A 25,808-nucleotide genomic window follows, 5' to 3' on the forward strand; every position below is an offset into this window, starting at 1 on the left:
GAGCCACCTTGCCCATCCAGTTCTCCCACTGCAGTGTGAAAGCAGCGATAGCCAGTATATAAATGAATGGGTGTGGCTATGTTGTACAGAGTAGGCCGAGGACTGAGTTTGGCCCGTGGGCTGTAATTTGCTGGCCCCTGCTGTGGTAGATACTCAGTAATTGCTAGTTCCCTTTCCTGGTGAAAACAGTAGGTTGTGAAATAATTACATCTGCAGGTGGTAGAGGACTTGTAGCTTTGGGATTTTTTGTTTTCTTTCAGAATCATTTTCAAGGTCATGTTCTTCAATAAAGTTACTTCTTTTTTTTCTGAACCAGAGAAATTAACAATTATTTTTTCTGACATGAATTTCTATGACCTTATAGTTTTTGATAATGCTTGTCAAATTTACGCTTTTAATAAGGTGGCATTTGATGCATTGAAAAGGTCTGGAATATCCTGAGTATCTTTTGTCATGAATGAGTTGACTTGCAAAACATTTGACTTATATATATTTTTCACTAGGAGAGCTGGAAGTTTCATTGTTAGCTATTGTACCTTAAGTCTACCTTTGTTTAAATGCTCTACTAATTTTCCTCTATAAAGTCAGGTAACTTATAAATCATCCCCCCTGCGAGATTCAGTTGGGAACGAGCCAAACTCTGAAACCCAGTACAAAAAACGAATTTGTAAACAAGGTTTGAAGATGGAAATCAGAAAGCGTGGGTTTAGAAGTGACCCCTGTGGTTTGGAACCCAGAAGTAAGAAATGTTTGGTGCCACCGGAGAGAGGAGAACAAAGGATTTTTTGGCAGGTGTCTTAGTCTGTTTGTGGTGCTCTAACACAATACCGCAGATGGGGTAATTTATAAAGAACAGAAATTTCTTTTCTCACAGTTCTGGAGGCTGGAAGTGCAAGACCAAGGCTCTGGCATTTGATGTCTGGGAGTGCTGCATCCTCTGGAGGGGAGGATGTTGTCCTTCCACAACAGAAGGCAGAAGGGCAAGCTTGCAGAGTGCTGCCGACAGTCTTCTAGAAGAGTCTTCATCCTGTTCACGAGGGAGGAGCCTTCACGGCCTAATCACCTCTTGCAGGCCCCCCACCCCCTTTATGTTGTCATACCAGCAACTCCTGGATTTTAGAGGGACCACATTCAAACCTTACCAGCTGGTTATAAAATTATAGAATGAGCCTCAAATTGATAGTGTCGCAAGTCAGATTCTATTACACCGAAGTTGCAGTGACCAATTTGTTTTTTTTATTATCCTGGAACTTTGTCAGATGAAATAATTCTCTCAATCAATGAGGCTAATGACTAAACCTTGGAAATTTGGTGTTATAGAGACTCTGTTATTAAATATTTATTGAAGACCCTTTGTATGCAAGGTGCAGAGCCATGTGCTACAGATGATGTGAAAAATCTCCAAAACTGGTATTTGCTCTTGAGGGACATACAGTCTAGCTATGAACTGTGACATCTGTACAGATAATACCTCCTAATGTCAGTCTTTCGGCAGGAGCCACAAGGTGATCTCAAATGGTAGGGGCCAAGTGCTTAACCAATTCTCTGTCCCTTTAGAAAGGAGATTATTTCTGTAGTTCTCAGAGTACCTTAAAACTGGGAGATTGAAACATCTGGAGAATCAAGGGCATTGGTACGGCAGAGGCGGAGATGGAATGGGGACAAGGAGGGCATGTGGGTGAAATGGCCAGGCTTAAAATGTTCTCTAGAGGAGGGAGAGCAGGCCCAATCCAACCACAGGGAAGAATCCTGTAGCCAAGACGTGGGAGAGCAGCAATACTCAGCAGGCTACAGCCAGGCTGGCCAGAGGGTTTTGGAAAGCAAAGAAAATTTGATTTTATCCCAAAGTCAATGTGGAACATAGTATGGGGAAGTTAAATGATAAAAACATGAGTTGGCTTGGTGCCCATAGCTCAGCGGTTAGGGTGCCAGCCACATGCACCGGGGCTGGTGGGTTCAAACCCAGCCCCAGCCTGCTAAACAAACAAACAAACAAACAAACAAAATACAGCCAGGCATTATGGCGGGCGCCCATAGTCCCCGCTACTTGGGAGGCTGAAGCAAGAGAATTGCTTAAGCCAAGAGTTGGAAGTTGCTGTGAGCTGTGATGCCATGGCACTCTACCGAGGGCAACATAATGAGACTCTATCTCAAAAAAATTAAAAGAAAAAAGATAAAAACATGAGTTATGCTCTATAAGTAGAGAAGATTGAAAAAGTAAGAAGTCAGGGAGGGAGGGAAAGGAAAGAAAGAAAGATGTATATGTCCCCAATAATCTCATTGTGTAGAAATATCTCTTAAGATTTTGGAGTATTTCCTCTCATTCTTTTCTTTGTTTTTAAATATATATATATATATTTATGTACATATTCTTTATTATAAAGTAATACATATTCCTTTAACAAAAAGAATGGTATATTAGAGAAAATACAAATAATCTGTTAACATTTTGATGGAGTTCCTTCCTATGTGTTTTTACATGAATATACACTCTGGGGGGGTAGGAGGATCATTATTTGTTGATATTTTGAATGGAATCTTTTTTTAACCTTGCCTTTCCTTTTTTGTGGCTATTTGTTATTTACAGCAAAATGCTGAAATCTATCTAGGTGTAATCGTAGGTCTGTAGTCTCTTGGATCTCTTTGATGTGGACCTGTTTTATTATCTGTATTATATGATGTGGTACCTAAAGCTATAGAGAATTTTGGAAATGTTTAGAAGGATCTAGTATCAGTAAATGACAGTGCTTCTACATGTTAAATTATCTGTCCCCTTAAAGTATCTTTTCTTCAACCTGGTGGTTTTGTTTGTTTATTTTTGGGACAAAGCCTCTGTGGCCTAGGTGTGGCCCAGTCATAACTCACTACACCCTCAGACTCCTGGGCTCAAGTGATCCTCCTGCCTCAGCCCCCTGAATAGCTGATACCACAGGCTCATGCCACTATGCCCACCGAATTTTTCTATTTTTTTTGTAGAGATGGTGGGGCTCGCTCTGTCACCCAGGCTAGTCTTGAACTTCTGGCCTCAAGTGATCCTCCCACCTCAGCCACCTCCCCAAATGCTGGGATTATAGGTGTGAGCCATTGCACCTGCCCCAACCTGCTTTTTGTTTAATTTCTGATTGCACTAGCTTCCAAAGGTCAGTGTATGAATTCTCCTTTAATAGCTAGATTTCTTTGAGCTTCTGGCTACGTGAGGGTCTTGCAGTCTTGGTGATCTCGTACCTCCATCCTTCTAGAACACTCTTCTCCCTGCCTTTGCTGGCCTCACCTTGAAAGCAGTTTCCTTAGAGGGGCTTTTCACAACCATCCTCTTTAAAGTTTGTCTTTTCTGCTATCACCTCTCTGTCAGTACTTTTTATTTCTACACATTTACCCTGATTTTAATTATACAAATTACGATGTTACATACAAATGTCTGTTTGGTTCTTTGATATTGTTCTGTGTACTTAGTGTCAAGCACATCGTTTTGCGATAGAAACAACAAATGTTTGCCGAACAAAATGGAATGAAAATACCTTTGTTGCAGCATGAGGAATTCTCGTCCTTATGCTTCGTTGATTCCTCCTGTGATTTCTCTATGTCATGTACATCTTCATGGCAGGAATCTAACAGTATCCATCTTTCCCTATTCTGTGTCTGTATTTTTCAGAGTCGTGCTCCAATTTCTGCAAAACTTGTGGCCAATATGCTCTCGGTGGCTGGGGCGGATCACATCATCACCATGGACCTGCATGCCTCTCAGATACAGGTGTCAGCATCCTCTGCAGATGCTTAAGTCTTAACTCTCTGTTCTGTGAAATAATTTTAGAAGGAGGTAACATCACTTGTGTTTGAGTTCATACGTGGCTCCTCTTGACTTTTTGTCTTTACTGAACTTGGAAGTAACGATTAATACCTCCTGTCTCTACCACCACTTGGCTTCCAATCAGTCTTGAAGAAATCAGAATGGCTTCTTGATAGTAAACAGTATGTAATTTTATCTCAACTTCTGGAAAATAATTACAATGGCGGAGTCGTGATATACATTTTTCAGCCTCTTCATAACTTAGTTCCTTTGTCACTAAAACAGACCAAGTTCTACCAGGCCCACTTTGTGATATGTAATGAACATGAAGTATAGTAGACCCTCTGTGAGATGACTACCCAAGGGACTGTACCAAACTGGTCAACACACAGAGATGGTCAGCATAAGGAGCTAGGCCTCCTGCACTGAAACGTACATCTGATGCATTTCTGGTCTATGAAAATTAGGTCAACTTAAGGAGGTGATCCAGAAGTGATCGAGTATAGAGGTGCTGCTGTACTTGGTTTGTAATAGATGCTTAAGGAACAACAAACCTTTCCCTCAGTGCCCTATTCCTCAGAATATAGGCCATCACAAGATAATAGAACCTGCCCCCAAAGGTGGATTAAACTGAAATATGCCCCGTAGCCTGTCTTTTCATTTAATTCTATTAAAATTAACAAAAGGGAGTCTGTTATAATGGCTTCTTTGGAATCAAAAATTCAAACATTCTTTAATGTAGTGTTGATTATTGATTTTTAAACCATATGCCCTAGTGAGTGTCATTTTAAAAAGAAAAAAAAGTAAAATAAAATAAAACCTTGCACCATGATACTCGTGTCTCCCTTAGGGATTCTTCGATATTCCTGTGGATAATTTGTACGCGGAGCCAGCTGTCCTGCAGTGGATTCGGGAAAATATCGTGGAGTGGAGGAACTGTATCATCGTTTCACCTGATGCGGGCGGAGCCAAAAGGTATCACACAGCTGCTCTGTGCAGATTCCTATGTGTGCCGATTGGCTTTTCTTTTCCCTGGGCGTTAGATAAGGAAGCATTCCTTAAAGGACTTACCACTTTGATTTTGCTAAGGAGCAAGTAAGAGTTAGAGGCCTCACTTCCAGAGTAGAAACCTGTCATCCTTAAAACGTACACACCATATGTATAATTTTTTATTTTCAGCAAAGAATAGACATGTTTTATGGGCTTTTTTGAAGTTAATGTTTTCTGGTTATAAAAGTAATGAGGTGAACTGTGCAGGCCTTTTAATTAATAGCACAGTTGACTGAGCTAGGCCTTCCTACTACAAATACTTGGAAATGGTAGCCAAAATAGAGTAAAATTTTTAAAAAGGTAATCTCTGTGCTTACAATACCAGGAAATGGAGATCTCTGAGGCCAAGAAATGAAGAAGGGGCTGAAGGCCGTGCCCTGGTGGCCCAGCAGATCCTGGAAGAGTCTGCTGGCTTGGGTTGAATGCCCACGTGGGGGCCTCCGTGAAGGGAGCTGAAAGGCAGACCTCTAGCCAGCAGGGGAACAGATGCATTCTCCCTCTGGGGTAGTGGTCCCTCTGCTAGAAAATTAACATGAAAGCTGGTCCCAGGCTGCAGAGCCTCTGCAGAGCATGACCTGGTGCCTGATGACCAACAGTAGAGAACCAAGAGGGCACACTCCACGCGGAACCAGCATGTACATACAGCAGGGCGGCAGCCAATACCGTGGGATAATAGCACAAGCGCTAAGACAGGAAATCGGCAAGTTTAAAAGGAAACTAGGTAGGAACAGCGCAGTGGTGGTGGCACACTCAGCGCAGAAGTGCTGGGCAGCCGGTCTAAAGCTCCTGGAAAATAGGCTCCAGGACTGGACGAGCAGTCAGGGCATGTGGTGTTCAGGAGCAGAGTTGGCAACGGTAAGAGGATACTGATCTGCTCCTCCGTGTTTGCTGCAAGCCGAGGCCTGCTGCCTCAGTGACCTTGTAGAGTTTTGCAGATGGTATCTGGGAAGGAACAAAAGGAGGACTCGAGTTTTACTGCCCAGGAAGGGGCCTCTATAAGGAAGGGAGAAGTAGGAGAGGCCGCTGCACTCCAGCCCAGTGAGAAAGGAAGGGAGCTCAAAAATGTGTGCAAATACACGTGCGATGAGGGTGACAAGCAGCTATCAAGCTTTGGGATGACTTGAAAATCAAAAGCTTTCCCTCATTTAGCCCTCATCTGCCTAAAGCCCAGCCAACAACCTGAATCAAACCTGGAAGCTTAGGAGTAGCCCAGAAAGTGGTCCAAATGCCCATTTGGGGAAGTACGGGTCCCAATTCTCAGAAGGGTCCTATCCATTCTGCTCTGAGCTGCCATCCAGTGGCTGCTTGGGACAGAGGACGGGGGAGAATGGGCCATGCAGCTGGAGGTGGGCCTCTGGCAGCAGTTGGACAGGGCCGTGGACTACAAGGAGATAAAAATGAATAAAAGACAGGAGCAGGAAAGTTATCTTGTAAAGACTCCAGATGGGCAGCCATGGGGTGGAGAGCATGGCCGGGACATTGCGGTTTCGTCACACTGAGTGTTGTCTGCTTAAAAATGTGAGCAACATTTTGGAGTCATTTCTACTAGTAATGCCTACATCGTATTTGGAAACTTCCATAAGTCACATGGTGGAATCTACATTCAAATGTGGCAAGTGCAGTGGCCCAATGGAAGGTTAGAGGTTGGCCAAGGGGTTAAAGGTTTGTAGTAATAGCTTTGTTGAGCTATAATGCAGATCCCTAAAATTCACCCATTTAAATTGCTGAGCTCAGTGGGTTTTTTGTATGCAGTAGAACCTCCATAGCTAACCACCTCCCTACACTGACAACCTCCTTAAGTTGAGCTAATTTTCATAGACCAGACATGCACTATGTGTACATATCAGTACAGTAGGTTGCACGTTGGCCACCTGTATAGGTTGAGCAGTTTGACACAGTCCCCTTGGTGGTCAACTTACAGAGAGGTTCTACTGCATTCACAGGGTTGTGCAACCATCACCACTATTTAATTCCAGAACATTTTCATCACCCCCAAAAGAAACCCTGTACCCATGAGCAGTCACTCCCCATTACTGCCCCCTGCCCTGTCCCCTGGCAGCCACAAATCTACCTTCTGTCCCTACAGAACTGCCTTTTTGAGACTTTGTCTATCAATCCATCATACGTGGCCTTCGTGTCTCACATGTTTCCTTTTTTAACTAGAAAATGTTACTTTGGCAGCTAATCAGCCCAAGAATAGTAGACTCCACCAACTTGTATGGTGTTTTCCTACACCAACCCTACTTTTTATATACATAGTCTAAAAATACCATACCTGCCCTTAGCAGACGTTCAAGCAGCACAAAAGGGAACTGTCCCCAGTTTGCTTCCTTAGACACTACTGTTCTTTCCAGTATCAGAATTATGTTATTTAAACACATATTCTTGTATTTATTTTAGACAAATGGTAATGTGCTGTCCACCCTTCATCGAAAACTTGTGGGACTTATTAGGTTAGAAAGAAAAAAAACTTATTTGCTCTATGTCAACAACGATTCCTTGGCTGTGCAGTGGAGTTGCTGTATGTTTTTTTTTATAAATGTGTAATGTCCCCTTGTGTGCATATATTGTAATTCCTGTTAATAACAGTGCTGGTGCCCACCTGTGCATACTATGGTTTGCGCTCCTAAATGCAGCTCTCCAGCAGCGTACTTGCTTTGACCTTTTGTACACACGTGCAGGTAGGATCCGTTCCCAGAAGTAGCATTGCCAAGTAAAAGAGCACAAGCCATTTTAGTTTTGATGGACAGTGACAAAATGTGGTTTTTCCAAAAAGATATACCAGTTGACGTTCCATCAGGTACAGACGCCAGTGACTTTGTCCACAGTCTCGCTCACACAGTGGGTTGTCAGGCAGTTTGACTCTATGAAGCAGGTGAGTGATCTGCGGGGATCGCCCCCTGTTACTTCAGGCGGCCGCAGTGCCCTTTGGGAGCGCTGATTTCCCCCAGAGGTCTGTTCATCCCTTTCACCTGTTCTGTGGGCTGCAGGCCTTTCCTCTGCATTGTCAGGAGTTCTGCGTAGTCATGGTTTCTTGGGTATGTTGCAAGTATTTCTCCAGGTGTTTCCTTTCTTTCGCCCTTTTTATATTTTTATTCTCTGCAGAACTTTTAAAACCTTCTTATGTAGTCATATTTGTCTTTTCGCATTATGGCTTCTGGGTTTATAAAGGATTCGACCTTCTCTTAAAATGCTTCTCCGGTGGTTTTTATGGTTGCCTTTTTCTTTCTCAATGTTCTCATTTTTCTTCTATCTGAAATTTACTTTGTAATAAAGACTGAAATAAGAATCCACTCCCCCCCACGTCGTGTTGTTCCAGAACTCTATCACATAATTGACTTCTTTCCTATTGATTTGAAATGACATCTCTGATGATATATTGAGTTCCCAGTTCCAAATAGACAGCTGTTTGCCGGCTCCTACTTTTAAAAAATACATAATAAACTCACCAGAGTGAATGGCCAGACTGGAGATGGTTTGTTCAGACCCCCTGCAAAGTAGTCCTCACTCAGCCCACCTCTTCCTCTGCCAGGAAAGTCAAGCTTTGGGGGGGCTGGGGGTACATGGTGGAATTTTTGCCACCTTTCGTTTTTCCCAGCATTTCTGCTCTGTATCATTATCCTGGCATTCTAGGGTGGGGTGTTCCCCAACTGACAATCCATCTCAGAACAGCCTGCAGGTAATAATACATAGTACATGTACTCAACAGTGTCGTCTGCAGCTTCTTTGGTACAAAAAGTCATATTTTGTCAAAGAAAGTACTATAAATATCTTGACAAATTGGAGCTTATTGCTTTAAAAAAAATAAAGCTTCAAGGCTTGAGTCATTCCAGGTAAAACTTAATATCACCACAGGAGGTCACTCTTGGGTTGTCTTTGAAGCTTGATTGAGTTGACTGCTAATTGAAAATGAAGATGATCGCATTAATGTACATAGCTATGATTTAATATTAATACAAAAGAAAGAAAGAAAATGAAGCTGCGAGGAAAACATACCTACCACTGCTGAGATAGCAAATACCAGCCTAAAAGTAGAATGGGCAGTGGGTGAGACTGCATAATTCAGATTTATCTTTTTTTCCCCTGATTGTATGATCTATAGATATGCTCTATAGAAAATTTGGAAAGTTAAAAAGAAGAAAAAAAATTTTTTTGAGACAGTTTCACTATGTCACCCTTGGTAGAGTGCTATGGCGTCATAGCTCACGGCAATCTCAAACTCTTGGGCTTAGGCGATTCTTTTGCCTCAGCCTCCTTTGTAGCTGGGACTACAGGCACCGGCCACAAGGCCCAGCTATTTTGTTGTTGTTGTTGTTGTTACAGTTGTCATTGTTGTTCAGCTGGCCCAGGCCGGGTTCGAACCCACCAGCCTCAATGTATGTGGCCAGCTATGGGCGCCAAGCCAGGAAGAAGAAAATTTTAACTATCTTTTCTGTCTCTCAATGATACCACTATGAATAATTGGGTATATTGTATATCTGTCCCTTCTGGGAGAGTACCTACATGCACAGCACACACAAGGAAAAAAGAATCTCGGCGGCACCCGTAGGCTGGCGGGTTCAAACCCAGCTGGGCCAGCTAAAACAACAATGGCAACTGCAACAAAAAAAATAGCTGGGCGTTGTGGCAGGCACTTGTAGCCCCAGCTACTTGGGAGGCTGAGGTAAGAGAATTGCTTAAGCCCAAGAGTTTAAGGTTGCTGTGAGCTATGATGCCACAGCACTACCCAGGGCGACAGCTTGAGACTCTGTCTCAAAGAAAAAGAAAAAAGAATCTAAATAATGTGCTATAAGAAATTAAAATCAAACTGTATAATCTGGGCACTGTAGTTCAGTGGTTAGAGCGCTGGCCCTGCAGATCAGGGGTAGTGAGTTTGAACCTCGCCTGGGCCTGATTAAGGAAAAAAAAAAGAAAAAAAGAAAAAACCAAACCGTGTGTGTGTGTGTATATATATATATATATATATAAAATCTTATTCTGTTCTAGCTTTTTCTGCCTAAGATTTCAGTGTGATATGTCAGTACCATTTGTGAAATTAGCTTTCTTTAATTGGCGTTTAAATGGCTTATCTTTTTATGAAATTGGCATGTAAAATAGTAGTACTGTATATGTTTTAAGATTATTCTGGGGCAAACTTTTAGATCAGCCTTCAAATTAATTTTTTCTCAATTAAATCCTTATGTAAGGGAAGTTGATAGCTAGACAACTTTGGAAATGAAGGGTATCTGCTAGGGCTACCATGGTTTTTATTCCACCTAAAGGATGATTTTTTTTTAAGATTAGGAGAAACATAGCTGTCATCAGAATAACACTTCTCTTTGCTTCCAAGGACATTTGGACATCTGAAATCTGTGTCTTGTTCTCTTACCTAACAGTCTTTAAGTTTGGTCCCTTTCCTGTTATCCTGATTGTTGACATATTTGGATTTATTACCACTATCTTATTGTGTGCTTTAAAACCATGGCCAATGGGCGGCGCTTGTGGCTCAAGGAGTAGGGCGCCGGTCCCATATGCCAGAGGTGGCGGGTTCAAACCCAGCCCTGGCCAAAAACCACAAAAAAAAAAAACCATGGCCAAGTATAGTTTTTTTTTTTCCTACACCAACCGGACATTATCATTAGTATTATGGTTTTATACAATCAACAGTTTATTCAGATTGTTCCACATATTAGCCAACATCATCGTTCACCTTCTCCTCCTCCCACATCTCGATATATCTGCTATCATTTTCCTTTTACTTAAGTTGCATTTTCCTTTACTTAAGTTGTATGTTAGAAATTAATTCTCTGGTTGTATACTTCGGCCGAAAACATCTTTATTTTGCCCTCCTGACAGTTATTTTCTCTTATCACATTGAAGATACTATCCCACTAACTTTTGGCTTCTGCTGGGGGAGTTGGCCATCAGTCTGATTGCTATTCCTTTCTAGGAAATACGTCTTTGTGTCTTTATCCTTTGCCTCTTGTAAGACTTCTTGGTCTTCTGCAGTTTCTTTCAATTGCTTGGGTATTAAATCGGAAGATTAGTACCTTTCTCTTGTTTTCTGGGCTGGGTCCTGGACAGTGTCTTTATCTCTGTCTTCTAAATATACTGTTCGCTCTTCAGGCATTTTCAATCACTTTCGGCTCCTTTTTAGCTAATTCCAGCATCTCCTTCTTTGCTATTATGATTTGGTTACATTGTTTCTGGTGGCTGTCACTTCTGGTGCCTTGGAGCCTTGTGATTCTCTTCTGTGAAATCCTCAAATTCATTAGAATTTTATCATTATAATCCTTCCGAGAGAATTTGCATTTGTCATTGCCAGCTACGTTGGAGTGCTAATCCAAAGTATCCCTTATAAATTAAACTCTCCACTTGAGGGTTTTCATCACACACGTAATAGGAATTTGGACGAACAACCCTCAGGAGAGCCAAGATGTGGTTTTGAACTCTCGAGAGAGAACTAACCCCTTCCACTCAGCATCGAGTTTGTGACAGGTAAGCAGCCATCCTGCTCCCATGTGGGCAGCAGGTTTATTTTTCATTCCTTGTTGCTCTGAAGGAAGAACCTTTGGTGTCCCTGTGTCAGCTGGGCCCTAGGCTTGCTTTCTCATCCCCCATGTCTCTACCAACAAAATAGAAGCTTGTAATCATCAGGGGTCCTCAGAAACCCACAGAGCAAGCACTCCGTTGCGTATCAGCTTCTCAGAACAACCCCATTCTACATCCTCTGCCTCTGACGATCCCTGCTATCATTCCACCTTGGTGATATGTTTGTAGAGACAGCTCCCTGATAGGGTAATCTAGCAATGCAGTTTTTCTATGGTGAAGGATGATCAGGCTGCCTAGTCTGCCAGAGCACCAAAGAACTCAAAGAAATGTCATCTGGAAGCGGAGCTCCGTCTGTGCGGAATAAAGTTGGCTTTCCCTTAGGTCTCATTTTCCTGTATGTCTCTTGCTTGAGATAGCAAATGTCTTTGCTAATTCTAATGTAGAAAAAGAACATTAAGACTTCAAAAGAAGGTAGCTGAAGCCGTTAAAATGTTAGCTGAATAAGTTATACACAGAGTTACTGTATGACCCAGGAATTCCTCTCTGAGGAGCCTGCCCAAAAGTCTTCAAGACAGACACTTGCTCAAATATTTCAAAACTCAAACAGATATTTGCACGCCAATGTTGACAGCAGCACTGTTCATCTTACAAAAGGTAGAAACAACCCATGTGTCCATCAACAGATGAACAGATAAACAAAATGTGCCGTATCCACTCAACGGCCTGTTACTCAGCCTTGAAAAGGAATGAAGTACAGATACATGCTGGAACATGGAGGAACCTTGAAAACTTTAGGCTAAGTGAAAGAAGCCAGACAAAAAGGGTCACTTACTGTATGGTTCCATTGATGTGAAAAGTCCAGAATAGGCAAATCCATAGAGACAAAAAGTAGATGAGTGCTTGGCAGGGCGTGGGAAGAGCGGAGACGGGGAGGGACTTTTTAGTGGGTGTAGGGTTTCCTTTTGGTATAATGAAATGTTCTGGAACTAGATACAAGTAATAGTTGTACACCATTGGGCTTGTACTTAATGCCATTGATCTGTACACTTCAAAGTGATTCAGAAGATAATTTTATTCCATATATATTTTTCCACAGTTGAAAAATATATATATAGGCTATGTTGGAAGTTTTCAGAAATAGGGAAGGGTAGCCTGGAGCACCAGTCCCCTTCCCTTCTGGGAGGAGTAGATTCCTCCCAGAGACTTGCCCCCTCTGTCCTTGATTAGAACACACTGGAAGCACCACTCCTGATCACCATACGGGGATGACACAGCGCATAGGACCAGGACTTTAAAAAATAATGTATGGAGGTTGTATATTCCATGCATTGCATCTTAAATAGGCTGTGTATATATGGGTTCCTCAAACGCTTTTTCATCTAAATTGCATAATGATGATTGTTATTTTGAAAACTGAAATAGGAAAACCTTTTGTTGGGGGAGAATAGAGGGGTGAGGCAGGGTCTTGCTCTGTTGCCCAGATTGGAGTACAGTGTTGTGGTCTAGCTCATGGCAGCTTCCAATCCCCAGACCCAAGCAATCCTCTTGGCTCAGCCTCCCAAGTAGCTGGGACTACATTCACATTCACATGTCACCATACTCAGCTTTTTTTTTTTTTTTTTTTTTTTTGGTAGAAACAAGGTCCTACTTGTTTCTACTCCAGACTAAAGTACAGGGTATGATCATAGTGCATGGCAGCCGTGAACTGCTGGGCTCAAGTGATCAACCCTCCTTGCTTAGCCTCCGGAGTAGCTGGGACTACAGGTACACGCTACCACACTCAGCTAATTTTTGTGTATTTTGTAGAGGCAAGGTCTAAGTTGCCCATGTTGGTCTTGAACACCTAGCCTCAAGAAATCCTCCCAAAGTGCTAGGACTACAGACATGAGTCACCGTGCCCAGCCAGGAATAGGAAAATCTTAATGTCACATTATATCTACAGCATTATTTTTGAAATAATTTTTGCCATTTAAATCTACTCTTACGCTGAGCATGATGGCTCATGCCTGTAATTCTAATACTCTAGGAAGCGGAGACAGGTGGATCACTTGAGCTCAGGAGTTAGAAACTAGCCTGAGCGAGAGCCAGACCCCTTCTCTACTAAACATAGAAAAACTAGCCGGGCTTGTGGCGGGCACCGGTAAGTCCTCCCAGCTACTCGGGAGGCTAAGGCAAGAGGATCATTTGAGGTTAAGAGTTTGAGGTCACTGTGAGCTATGATGCCAAAGCAGTCTACCGAGGGTGACAAAGTGAGACTCTGTCTCAATCAGTCAATCAATTTATCAATGCACTCTTCACCGGACAATCCAAGATTCTTAGAGCTCACCAACAAGTCCCGCCTGCCCACCTTCTCTCCCTGTTGCCAGCTCAGACCCTCCTGAGCCAATGATTTTTTTTCTTTTGTTTAGAGATGGGGTTTTGCTGTGTTGCTCAGGCTGGATTCAAACTCCTGGCTCAAGCACTCCTCCAGCCTCAACCTCTTGAGTAGCTGGAAGGACTGATGTGTACCCCTGTGTCTGTATCAATGACTTTTGAGCATTCGCCTTAGTTGGGCAGAGGAGCTGTTCAAGGCTTCCAGAGTCTCCTGAGGCCTCCAGCCTAGTGAAGCCCATTCTCACAAGCCTACAGATTGCGTGGGGGTGTTAACCAGGACTTTTGTCCCCTTTATTTTCTACAAACCAAGCAAGTAGTTTATAACTACCATGCTTTAAGTGATGCCTGGGATTTTTAAAAGTACTCACAAATACTAACAAATTAAATGTCTATTTCTTAGCCAGTAATTTAGCCAGGATGTGCTGACATTCATTTCCAGCAACCACAAATGCAAGGCCCTTACTAGCATATTTCTCTCTCTGGGTCACTTAGAGCCTGCCCCAGACCATGTGTAGCTGAGCAAGTAAGACCTGATTTTCTCACTGTCTTGAGTGTGGTTGCTTGCTACATCCCCGAAATATAATTTTAAAGAATTGATTTGAAAGATTTTTTTCATTGACTGTATGAACATGTTCATTTGCGTCTTTGCCAGGGTCACGTCAATTGCAGACAGGTTGAACGTGGAATTCGCTTTGATCCACAAAGAGAGGAAGAAGGCGAATGAAGTGGACCGGATGGTTTTGGTGGGTGATGTGAAGGGCCGTGTGGCCATCCTTGTGGACGACATGGCTGACACGTGTGGCACCATCTGCCATGCTGCGGACAAGTATGTGGGCAGTGGGGAAAGCGCTGGGACCTTTTGCTTGGACAGGGAAACGTGTCTACTTTTAGAAGTTGGACCTGTCTTTCCTAATTATCACTGGTTGCTTGGCAGTGGAGTTTTAGATCGAAGGAGATTCTAAGCCATTTATTCATCTTTACCATTCATTTCTGGGTAGAAAGGAAATCATGGGCTTTTTATTTTCCAAGTTCAGCTTACAGAGTATTTCAGAAAGGGTCAGAGGAGCTGCTTTCCTTGACACTGAGCACAGAAGGAAAGAGTCTTGCGGCTTCTTTGGGCCCTTCCTTCCTTCTGCTTGGTCTTCATGCCAACTGTCTTGGCCACATGGGTTTCTGAAGGATATGGAGTTGCACTGTCCTTTATGGGAGCATGGCTGTGGAGCTCTTGGAATGTGACCAATGTAAAATGGACACCATGTTTCTAAAACTCAGTATGAAACAAAGAGTGTAAAACGTCTTATTAATAAAGTTTTATATTGGTTACATGCCACAATGATGTTACTTTGACTATATTGGTTTAAACCAGTGGTTCTCAACCAGGGGCAGTTTTGCTCCCAGAGGGACATTGGGCACCATCTAGAGACATTTTTACTTGTCATAATTGAGGGAATGGGTGTTGCTATGGGGCCAGGGATGCTGCTGAATTTTCCTATGATGAACAAGACAGCCCACATACCAAATAATTATCTGGGCTCAAATGCCAAGATTGAAAATCCCTTATTTAATGGGATACAAAGTGTTTTGCTAAAGTAGATCTTAAAAGATCCTATTTTAGGCTAATATATATGAGTGCAATTTGTTTTGCCTTCTCCTTTAGGGAACCCACTTTTGCTTTTACCATACGTACTAGAGGAGAGTATTTCAAGAATTCACGGCGCTTACAATTTACTATCTTCTGCTATTTTATAGGTTACTCTCAGCTGGAGCCACCAAAGTTTATGCTATCCTTACTCATGGGATCTTTTCTGGGCCAGCTATTTCTAGAATAAATAATGCTGCTTTTGAGGCTGTTGTTGTCACAAACACAATTCCACAAGAGGACAAAATGAAACACTGCGCCAAGATTCAGGTACCGTCTGTGCTGCAGTGAGGCACCTACTTTAGATCTTTAAGAATAGTGTGGAATCTTCTATGTGGGGGGCTTCTTGCTAAGGCAGATGCTGGCAGAGGTTTCAGCTTCTCATGACAACAGTATATAAACCACGTCAGATGTCTGAGAAAGGCCAGGGCCGCAGAGGTCAGTGATTCCTCCTTAGAAATAGTGAGTGGATAAAATCACAATAGAAAAATAGTCAGAACAGGCTGCACTAAAGCTAAATATGGAATTACCATATGCCCCAACAATTCCACCCCTAGGTATATCCTCTCCAAATCTGGAAACACATCAAACAAAAGTTGTACGTGGGCCAGGTAAGGTGGCTCAACCTGTAATCCTAGCACTATAGGAGGCTAAAGCAAGAGGATCCCTTGAGCTCAGGAGTTCGAGACCAGCCTGAGCAAGAGCAAGACCCCGTTTCTATTAAAAACAGAAACATTAGCCAGGCATTATGGTGGGCGCCTGTAGTCCCAGCTACTCAGGAGACTGAGGCAGGAGGATCACTTGACCCTAGGAGTTTGAGGTTGCTGTGAGCTAGGCTAAGGCCAAGGCACCCTTGCCTAGGGCAACCAAAAATAAAAAACTTGTACATGAGTGTTCATAATAGCACTCTTCAGATAGCCAAAAGGTAGACACACCCAAATGTCCATCACAGATGGATAGACAACTAAAGTGTGCTCTGTTGCCACCATGGCATATCACTTAGCCTTTTAAAGGAAGGAAATTCTATCACATGCTATAGCATGAATGAATGTGGAAAACATGCTAAGTAGAAAAAAGCCAGACACAAAAAAAAGAATATTGTGCCTCCACTTACATGAGGTACCAGGATAGGAAAATTCATACAGATAAAGTAGAATGGCAGTGACTAGGGACTTGGGGTGGGGGAAGGGGGAGTTATTTAATGGGTACAGTTTTTGCTTGGGATGAGGAAAAAGTTTTGGAAATAGATAATAGTGATTATTACACAACATTGGGGGTATAATTGATGTCACTGGGTTGTATGCTTAAAAATGGTTCAAATGGCAAATTTTTATATTGTCTGTTTTAGCACAATAAGAAAAGGGGAGGATGGGGAAGTAGCCTTCCTTCCTGTTCCTTTTGACTGGATGTCCACAGGTCACAGAGAGCTGGAAGTTATATTCTCATGCCTGAGTAGCAGTAGTTTAGGTTGGGAGTTGATACATTACAGCTCACAGACCAAATCCAGCCCATCATCTGTTTTTGTGACTATAGTTTTATTGGAGCACAGCCACACCCATTCATTTATGTGTGGCCTGTGACTACATTCAGGCTACAGTAGCAGAGTTGAGTATCTGTGATAGAGACTATCTGGCCCAGGAAGCCAAAACTCCAGGAGCCCCTCCATAGTTAACCACCTCCTTAAGTTGACCTAATTCTCATAGATTGGACATGCACCATATGTACTTAGCAGTACAGTAGGCCTACTTCCTTATGTGACCACCTCTACATGTTGACCTCTTTCCTACAGTCCCTTCTGTGATCAACTTACAGAGGCTGTACTGTATTAACTATCTGTTCTTTATACAAAAGTAGCTGACCCTGAGTTGTGCTCTCAAATGACACAGTCACCTTTTTTTCAGAAACAGAAAAACTTTACATATAATGATTGAGTAAAATTAATTAAAAACAATAAATGCCCCTAGGAAAAAAATTGTCTCTGGTTAATACTCCAAAAAGCCTTTGAGTCTCTGCACTGAAAATTTCGCTTCCTAGATCCCATATGGCTTTGGTTCAACGGGTTGTAATTTGAAGACAGACCCCAACACTGTCTGCCCTCAAAAGAAAAGGGCTTGAGAGGTTTTGATAGTAATACATCCTGTGTGCTGGAGAAATTGCTTCTCGGCTTTCAGACTTTTTGTTTTTTGTTTTTGAGACAGCCTCTCAAGCTGTCACCCTGGGTAGAGTGCTGTGGCGTCATAGCTCACAGCAACCTCAAACTCTTGGACTTAAGTGATTCTCTTGCCTCAGCCTCCCAAGTAGCTGGCACTACAGGCGTCCACTACAACACCCGGCTATTTTTTGGTTGTAGTTGTCATTGTTTGGCAGGCCCAGGCTGGATTCAAACCCGCCAGCTCTGGGGTATGTGGCTGGCACCCTAGCCGCTGAGTTTATAGGCGCCAAACCAACTTTTCAGTTTTTAAAGAACTCTAAATATCTCACTTTTTCCCTCCCTTCTGTTTTTCTTGTTGGCTTTTAGGTCATTGACATTTCCATGATCTTAGCAGAGGCGATCCGAAGGACACACAACGGGGAATCCGTGTCCTACCTGTTCAGCCATGTCCCACTATAAATCCAGAACGGGAAGTGTCCAGCAAGCCCACGCTGACTTCTGATTTGTTTTTGTTTGTCTGATTTTTTAGCTTTAGGGCTCAGCAATGACAGGATAATCACTGGCAAAAGCATTAGATCTTCGTATACTCTCAGATTCATTGTTTCCTCTTTTAAAGCTCAAGATCATTTCTTTCCAGTGTTTTGGGGAAGGTGGTGGTTATTTGGTCTTTAAGTGAACTATCTTAAATAAAAAACGTTTTTGACATCCTCACTTGTTCTAACAAGTGATCTTTTCCTTTGTTCTCTCAGTACTTTGAGGCAACAACTTTCAAATATATAATTTCATTGCTATTCCGAGGTTACCAAAGGTGACTTCAGATGAAAGCCTTCTGTGTAAATATATTAACTATAATGATAATGCCTATGGACATTTGGGTAAAACCCTGGGTAGAATTAGCCCTTTACTTTGGAGTAAACCATAGAAAATTTATAATACCGTGAATTTTGAATTTTTCTTTTTTGCAACCATCTTGGTTATTGTGCTTAATTTGGACCAAATTTTATTTAGCTTAATATGGCCACTGATACATTTATTTTCTGGTAAACAATAGGTATAGCAGAGGCAATGCAGTTCTGTATCTTTTTGTTTTTAATTACCACTCTGCAGCAGGTTATAACCATCACTTACCCAAAATGTCGTGACCTGAAATTCCAAAATTTATATTCAGCAATTGCTGTCATCTGGAAACTTTTGGGATATAGTCTCTGAGCTCCTGGTCATGTTAATGCTCTCTGCTGTCCATGCCAGTGGACCATTCTTTAGACTGAGCCTCATCTCCTAATGTGTTCTTTTACACATCATGTTTTTAGCTACAACTTTTACTTTACATTTTTCCCAGTAATTTCAGTCGTAGATATCCACTGAAATAAGACTTCCTTATATCCCCTCACATTTCCTATTCTAATTTTTATCTTGCTTTTGACATAAATAAATAGAGACTTTTATGAGCGCATTCTTAAACATTATTTTATTAGTTTTGATCCGGTGTTCCTCTTTCTATTCGAAAGTAGCAAGTCTCTGGCAACTGATTATTTTAACTAAAGCTGTTCTGTGAAAAAGATGGGTTTTCCCACCATATTTAGCCTGTGGGAAAAAAAGACAAATGAGTACATTGAAACATTAGTTTTTCCAGTAGGATAATGTTTAAAAAGTGGCTCAGAAGGGTCCATGGAGGGCAGACTCCCTGAAGATTGCATTCTCCATAAGGTGACCCTCACAACATCCTTCCTCTGTGGCAGAAGTCAAGGATCAGCTCTTTGTGGATTTTATTATATGCACATTGGTGGACAATAAGCTAAATTCTTCAGCCCTGGAAGAAGAGGATTTGCCTTCATAGGCAAAGCCTGGGAATAATCAACAACACTCTCTCCCTTCTACTGAATCTTAAAAGTGATAGAGAATCATTTCTCTGATCTAAATTCTGTAGGGGGAAAAATCGAATCTATATAGGTCATTAACAAACTTAAACAGCAGTCATTCGGGTTTTAAACTTCACTCTGGCAGAGGTTGAAGTTAGATAATGTTGTTTTGGTTGTTGCAGAAACTAACATTTTGCTGTATCTAAAAGTGGCTTCTGAGAAAGAATGATAGTGTAGCTTAGTAAAGTCAGCTGTGCAATACAGATTGACTATCTAAAAAGAGTTGACTTGAGATGTGTAAAGAGTGTATTTTGATGTGATGTAACTTTTATTTTTGATAATTGTATGATGTCTGTATTTCTCGGGATTTCTATGCTTATACGCAATAAAGGTGTGGTTGTAAAGTTGCATATGTGGACGGGACTAAAGCCAGTTGATTTAGTAAAAGGTAATGATTTTTATCTAAGATGTTTAATGTCTAGGAATGTATAGAGCTAGTTTTATAATAATGATTTTCAGATAGAAAAAAGATACAGAACTTTGCATTGGCATCCTCTGAATTAAGAACCAATGGTTTCTATCAGTCTTTAGCCCTACTTTTGTATTTTAAAATACTTCTGAATGCTTTTATGAACTAATTACACTGGAATTAGCCATAAAAGGGGAGTTCAACAAAGCTGATGAACCCTGCCTTGTGAGCAGTGGCGTTCCAGAACTCTCTCGTTCCTTGCTGCTCCAGGGTGAAAACCTGAGGCTACCAAATACATCAGTCTTGCTGAACTCTACTGAAGGAGGGTGAGCTTGGCATATATGTAGCTAGAAAGGGAAGCCAGAGAGATGAATATACCAAAGTTGTTTAGCCTCCAACTTATATTAGTCTACTAATAGATGATAACTTTTCTTTGTTAAATACGATGTCAACTAGATTCAGGAATATACCATTTGCAGTGCTTGTATTGATTTAGGTATAGGATTTTAAGATCCTCCAACATTGTACTAAAACATTTCAATAAAATCCTGCTGACAACTTCCTTTCACAGTTTGTGTCCTCACTGTGGATGTGTTGACGGAGTGATGTGTTGATGCAGTCCCTGAAAATGTTTGCTACTTTACGATTATAACCCAGCATGCAAAATTACAGAAAAGTCAGGCGTTAGCTGAAGTCAGTTCTTCTCCATTTGGAAGGTATTTCTTTTGGAAAGACTTACTAGCAATCTCCTGTCCCCAAAGCACAACAGCTGGGCCACATAAGGCATCCAAGTTGTTAATTCTAGGTGTTTCCTGTAAAATCAAAGGTTGCATGGTGTATTTACACATCCAAGTAGCCACGTTCGATGTCCATCTGTTGGAGCAGACCAAACTGAAATGTAGGCTGCAGAAAAGTTGCTCATGTGCTTTGATTTCAGAAGCACCTAGAAAGATTCCTGGCCCCTATAGAATACTTGGCTTCACTCCTGTGGGGAACAAAGTAAATTCATAATCATATTCCACCAGTGAAGCTCAGCTTTAAAGTATGGATAGCAGTGAGGGTGGTAATATACCTTAAAAGTCACAGTGAAATCTGAAGAACTACAACCAGGTTTCTGTCAAAGGAAATGTTTGGATTATGGTGTGAGAATACGGTAGAAAGTACTAGAAAAGCAGAGGGGAAGTGAAGGAGAGGTGGAACCCCAAAACACTTCACCAGCTTTACCATTGCACTGAATAATGCTGTCACGCCTCTTCAGAAGTGTTTGGTCTCCTTTTCAAATCCTACCTAATCCACTGGTTACCTCCAAGGGCAGCCCAGGAGGTGCAGAGGCACGCATGCAGAGGGTCTAGTCAGACAGGGCTTGGTGCAGGGACCACCATCACTAGATGGTACTTCATGGCAGAATTTCCCAGAAGCCCAGGGCTGTGTTCCAGCACAGACTGCAGAGGGTGCGTGATGTATTTGCACCCGGACACCGAGTGAAGACGGGAGCTATGGCTGAGACCCATCACCACATCTTTTTGTCTAAACTGCATGGAACTAAACTGCAGGTGCAGTGACTCGTGCCACAATCCCAGCACTTTGGGAGGCCAAGGTGGGAGGTTCACTTGAGGCCAGGAGTTTGAGCCTAGCCTGGTCAACATAGCAAGGCCTGCCTCTACAAAACCACCCAAGAAACAAGAAAAACCACTTGCAGAAGTCTCTAGGGTCCCTCCTTTCACAACAAATAGTCATCGACTCCTGTCCCTGTCCTCCGGAAAACATTCCTCCTGTCTCCTGCCCTTGCTTTCCGAGACCACATTCAGCGGGGCTGCTTTATCGCAGGCTTTGAGCTCTATTTTCTCTTCTGAAAGAGCAGGATGCTCAAGGACACACTGTCACCAGAGTTAAAAAATCAAGAACCACTTTGGTTGTTGCTTAGCCCCTCTGTACCTCAGTTTCCCTGTGTATAAAATGGGGATAATATTACCTCTCACGGGAGTGTAAGGAGGACTGAGAGAAATGGTATCTATCAAGTGCTTAGAGTTGATGGGTTTATACGTTAACTTTGACTTTTAGAGCAAGCTTCTTGAGTCTTCCCTTTGGAAGAATTCATAGAACTTTTTCCTGTGACTTTTGTATCATTAAAAAAAGGTATGTTATGAAAAAGCAAGATGACACATATTTTCTAGGTATTCTGCCTAGAGGGGAACATAATCCCTTGCCTGCCACTTTAGAAGAGGTGCATTGTTTAGCATTTAGAAATAGTCGCATGTTGAAAAGATTTCGAGCTTGGTGTAGTGGTGGTACCTGTAGTCCCAGCTACTTGGAGACTGAGGCAGGAGGATCACTTGAGCCCAGGAGTTCAAAACCAGCCTGGGCAACAAGCAAGACCCTGCCTCTTAAAAAAATACTTCCAAGGCGGCGCCTGTGGCTCAAGGAGTAGCGTGCCGGCCCCATATACCAAGTATGGCGGATTCAAGCCCGGCCCGGCCAAAAACTGCAAAAAAAAAAAATCCAAAGGACTGTAGAAACAAGTACAAGCAACTGTCACGTGACTGTAGAGCCTGGGATCCACTGAGGCCGTTGGTTGACAGCAACCTGATTCCATCCTAGCCCTCACTCACCATCCCCTCACAAAGACAAGCAGAAGTGGTGGCCCATATAAACGGGAAGAACACTCTTCCAACAACTGAGTTCCGTGGCCAAAAGAAAAACCAGCTGAGCTAATTTTATGTTTTAAGAAGATGATAAAAAAGAAGATGAGCAAGTGGAAAATGTAGTGCAGCAGGAAGTTCCCTAAACTGGCAGCATGGTGACCTAGATTCTGGTTCCTGATATGCTACTAGCAAATAGTGTGGCCTGGAACAAATGTCTACACCTGAGTCTGAGCATCTCTCTGCAAAAATGAGAGGGAAGATGACTGCTGAAGTCCTCAGCAGTCCTAACAGGCTGGGGCTTCTATACGATAATCAGCTGGAAGAGTTCTAGCTGAAAGCTGTGGTTCCCATGAGGCAAGATGGCTGCTCCCCCACCAGGCGGCCAGCTCCTTTTGCTTTGCCTGGGACTTTCCTCGACTTTAGCACTGGAAGTCCTACATCCCAGGAAATCCCTCAGTCCTGGGCAAACCAGGACATTTGGTCATCCTTGTTCTCTCTTCTAAGGTGGATAGTTCTGGATCCACCTTGGTGAGGAATTGCAAAAGAAAAAAACCAGCAGGCTGTGTGGCAAACCCAGCCAACGTGCGGGGGACCTGCAGCTCCACGGGTCTTTTAACATCTACGTTCATCTAACTATAGAAACTGAAGAGCCATAGTCACAAAATAAGAAAGGAAGAAAGGGGGGTGCTTTTAGAAAGTACCTTCAATACCTGGCTTGCTTGCCAGTCCTTTGGCACAGCTTCCTTTGTCAGAGACCCCAGGGACAGTCCAGGCAGAAGGTGGAGGATCCAGAACGTTCCCTGATAACATCGTCCCTCTATGCATGGAGAGATTCTGACATCTGTGAGGGCTTGGCCATCTGTGTCTCAGGACATGATTCTCTGATTTTCCCTAGATAAGGAGTATTAAATGTATTTTCTTGCAACAGAGCTAAGACTGACTATGAATTATGGAAACATTTTGAGAGCTAAAACTAAATTAGCGTCACTCTATAACAGTGTTTTTCAACCTTTTTTATCTCCCAGCACACTTGAACCTATAGTTAAACTTTCACAGCATAAATTATGTTGATCAAAAATAAGACTAAAAAGGCCACAGTGGCTCACGCCTATAATCCTAGCATTCTTGGGAGGCTGAGGTGGGTAGATTGCTTGAGCTCAGGAGTTTGAGACCAGCCTGGGCAACACAGTGAGACTCTTTTCTCTATGAAAAATTAGTCCAGAGTGATGGCACGCACCTATAGTGCCAATTTCTCAGGAGGCTGAGGCAGGAGGATCTCTTGGGCCCAGGAGTTTAGGGCTACCATGAGCTATGATCATACCACTGCACTCCAGCCTGGGCAACAGAGTGAGACTTGCCTCAAATTAATTAGTTAGTTAATTTTTTTAAAAGAATCTTGCTATGTCAGTTTATGGAAAGTGTCCCTCTCTTGGTGTCTGGCCACCCTCACTATCTTATCACCCTGGCCTGCCTTCAGCAAGAATTCTGAGTTGATGTAGCAAGAATCCCTCTCACCCCTGATGTTTCCCTTTAGTAATTTTCCATCCACTGACCCCCACCCTGTTCCTCAGTTACTAATCCCCACTGGTCCTTGTTCAAGATGAGCCTAATCTCTCTCCCCACTGTAAGACCCGACCACAGTCTGGGGTCCCCACATTCTTCACAAGACACTCCCTTGAATCAAGTCTTCTTTAGTGTCTTTAACAAATGTGAGGAATAATTTTTTTCTTTAACAATACAAAATTCACAGAAAAAGTTCTATGAATTAAAAATCATTCACAGAAATACCAATTGGCACAGGAGTAGTTTTAGATGAGTCAATAATTTCTCACTGCTCTGCCTTGGTGCAGCCGTGAACACAGTTTCAACCCTTGTGGGTTGGAGATGTTTTGCTACGTGTGCTTAAGTTAGGAACCTGAATATATCAGAAAACTCCCGCTTGCTTCTTTGTTTTTTGAATCATATGAACGTTTTGGATCAGAGATGTATCAAATGCAACATTTATATGTGTAGTCCTCTGAACTACTTTGATGCTTTCTTCCATGGCAGATGGAAAGCTTCCTTCAAAATACCCCATAGTTTTCTTCCCCTTTCTGGTGTACTTCTGCTGTTGAACATTTTCCCCTACATTTATTAGTTTCTTATGTATTATCCTCTGAGCCAATTTTATCCCCCAATAAACTCCCCAAGATCCATGATGGAGGAAATTCAGAATGGTGGCTGGGGAGGGAGACTGGGAGACAGACATGAAGCTGAACAGGAGGAGAGTAGGGAGGGAGATTGAATGAACCAGCCCAAGCTGGTTTTCCCTAGGGTCAGATACCCAGGGATAGATTCCCTCTGCTCCCATCCCTTTGTCCCTCTGGGTATTTGCTTCCACCTGCTGGAATATTTCAGGGTTGCTTAGTCTCAGCACTACTGACATTTTCATTGGATCATTCTTTGCGGGGGCGAGGGGGGTGTTCCTGTGCACTGTGGGATGTTGAGCAACATCCTTGGCCTCTACCCACTATAAGCCAGTAGTAACCCTACGCCCCACCCCACTTTGTGACAACCAAAAGAATCTCCAAATATTGCCAGTGTTCCCTGGGGTCAAAATCACCCCTGGATGGATTTATCTTAACCGGGATATTCTTCCTAAATCCTATTTCCTGAAGATTTAGGCCAGAATTACAGAGTCGATTCATCCCAGACCCTGGCCCAAACACAAGTAGAAAAGTATTTTACAACAGAGTGGATAAGACAACAGCAATCATACCTCACTTTAAAAAATTCCACACCGGTTTTTTGGTATGACATAAGGTTTATTCTACAATAATCTCATTGTCTACGGCCATCCCACCCTGAACACACCCGGTTCCATCTGCCAAAATAATCGCATTACCCTTTCTATGCAGGACCACAAGCACCAACCGTTGCATCTGCTATGACCTGGGAGTGGGATTTTGAGTCAGTCATTATTTTTCCTTCAATTTCCTCTAGGCACAGTTCCAACCTTAGAATGGGTCACGATGTTTTTTTGATTTTTTGAAATCAGGAAATGGATATACTAACAGCACCTTGAAAGAGGTGATTGAGGCTCAGACTGACTTCAACTGTGATCGTGAGAGATCTTTTGATGCACTGTGCAGGCCACGGTTTACCTGGCCCTTTAGCTATTTTTCATCCTGCTGCTAGAGGCCAGAAGAAAGATAAATCATTATGCGAAAAGTAATTTCACTCTTACATGCTAAAATGGCAAGAGTCATCTGTGGTCAAATCACAGAGTCCATTCTGTCTCCTGTTAAAGGTCATGAAATTGATAAG

The 25,808-nt window shown here is 42.5% G+C and overlaps 1 protein-coding gene across 4 annotated transcripts in view; it reads left to right on the plus strand.

The window, feature by feature from the left end:
• The window catches only part of PRPS2 (phosphoribosyl pyrophosphate synthetase 2), a 35,080-nt gene extending 14,658 nt beyond the window's left edge, over nt 1-20,422 (plus strand). For 3 of the 4 annotated variants that reach the window (XM_053579916.1, XM_053579917.1, XM_053579918.1), the window contains exons 3-7: nt 3,653-3,751; nt 4,638-4,762; nt 14,394-14,567; nt 15,491-15,650; nt 17,899-20,422. In XM_053579916.1, the coding sequence (XP_053435891.1) occupies nt 3,653-3,751; nt 4,638-4,762; nt 14,394-14,567; nt 15,491-15,650; nt 17,899-17,991 (651 nt within the window). In that variant the 3' untranslated portion in view covers nt 17,992-20,422. Of the gene's footprint in view, nt 1-3,652; nt 3,752-4,637; nt 4,763-10,451; nt 11,315-14,393; nt 14,568-15,490; nt 15,651-17,898 lie in introns of those variants that run through there. The other variant, XM_053579919.1, reaches the window with a different exon arrangement.
• The last annotated feature ends 5,386 nt before the right edge of the window (nt 20,423-25,808 follow it).

The sequence above is a fragment of the Nycticebus coucang genome, chromosome X (assembly GCF_027406575.1).
Source record: "Nycticebus coucang isolate mNycCou1 chromosome X, mNycCou1.pri, whole genome shotgun sequence".
In the NCBI taxonomy this organism is placed as follows: Eukaryota; Metazoa; Chordata; class Mammalia; order Primates; family Lorisidae; genus Nycticebus; species Nycticebus coucang.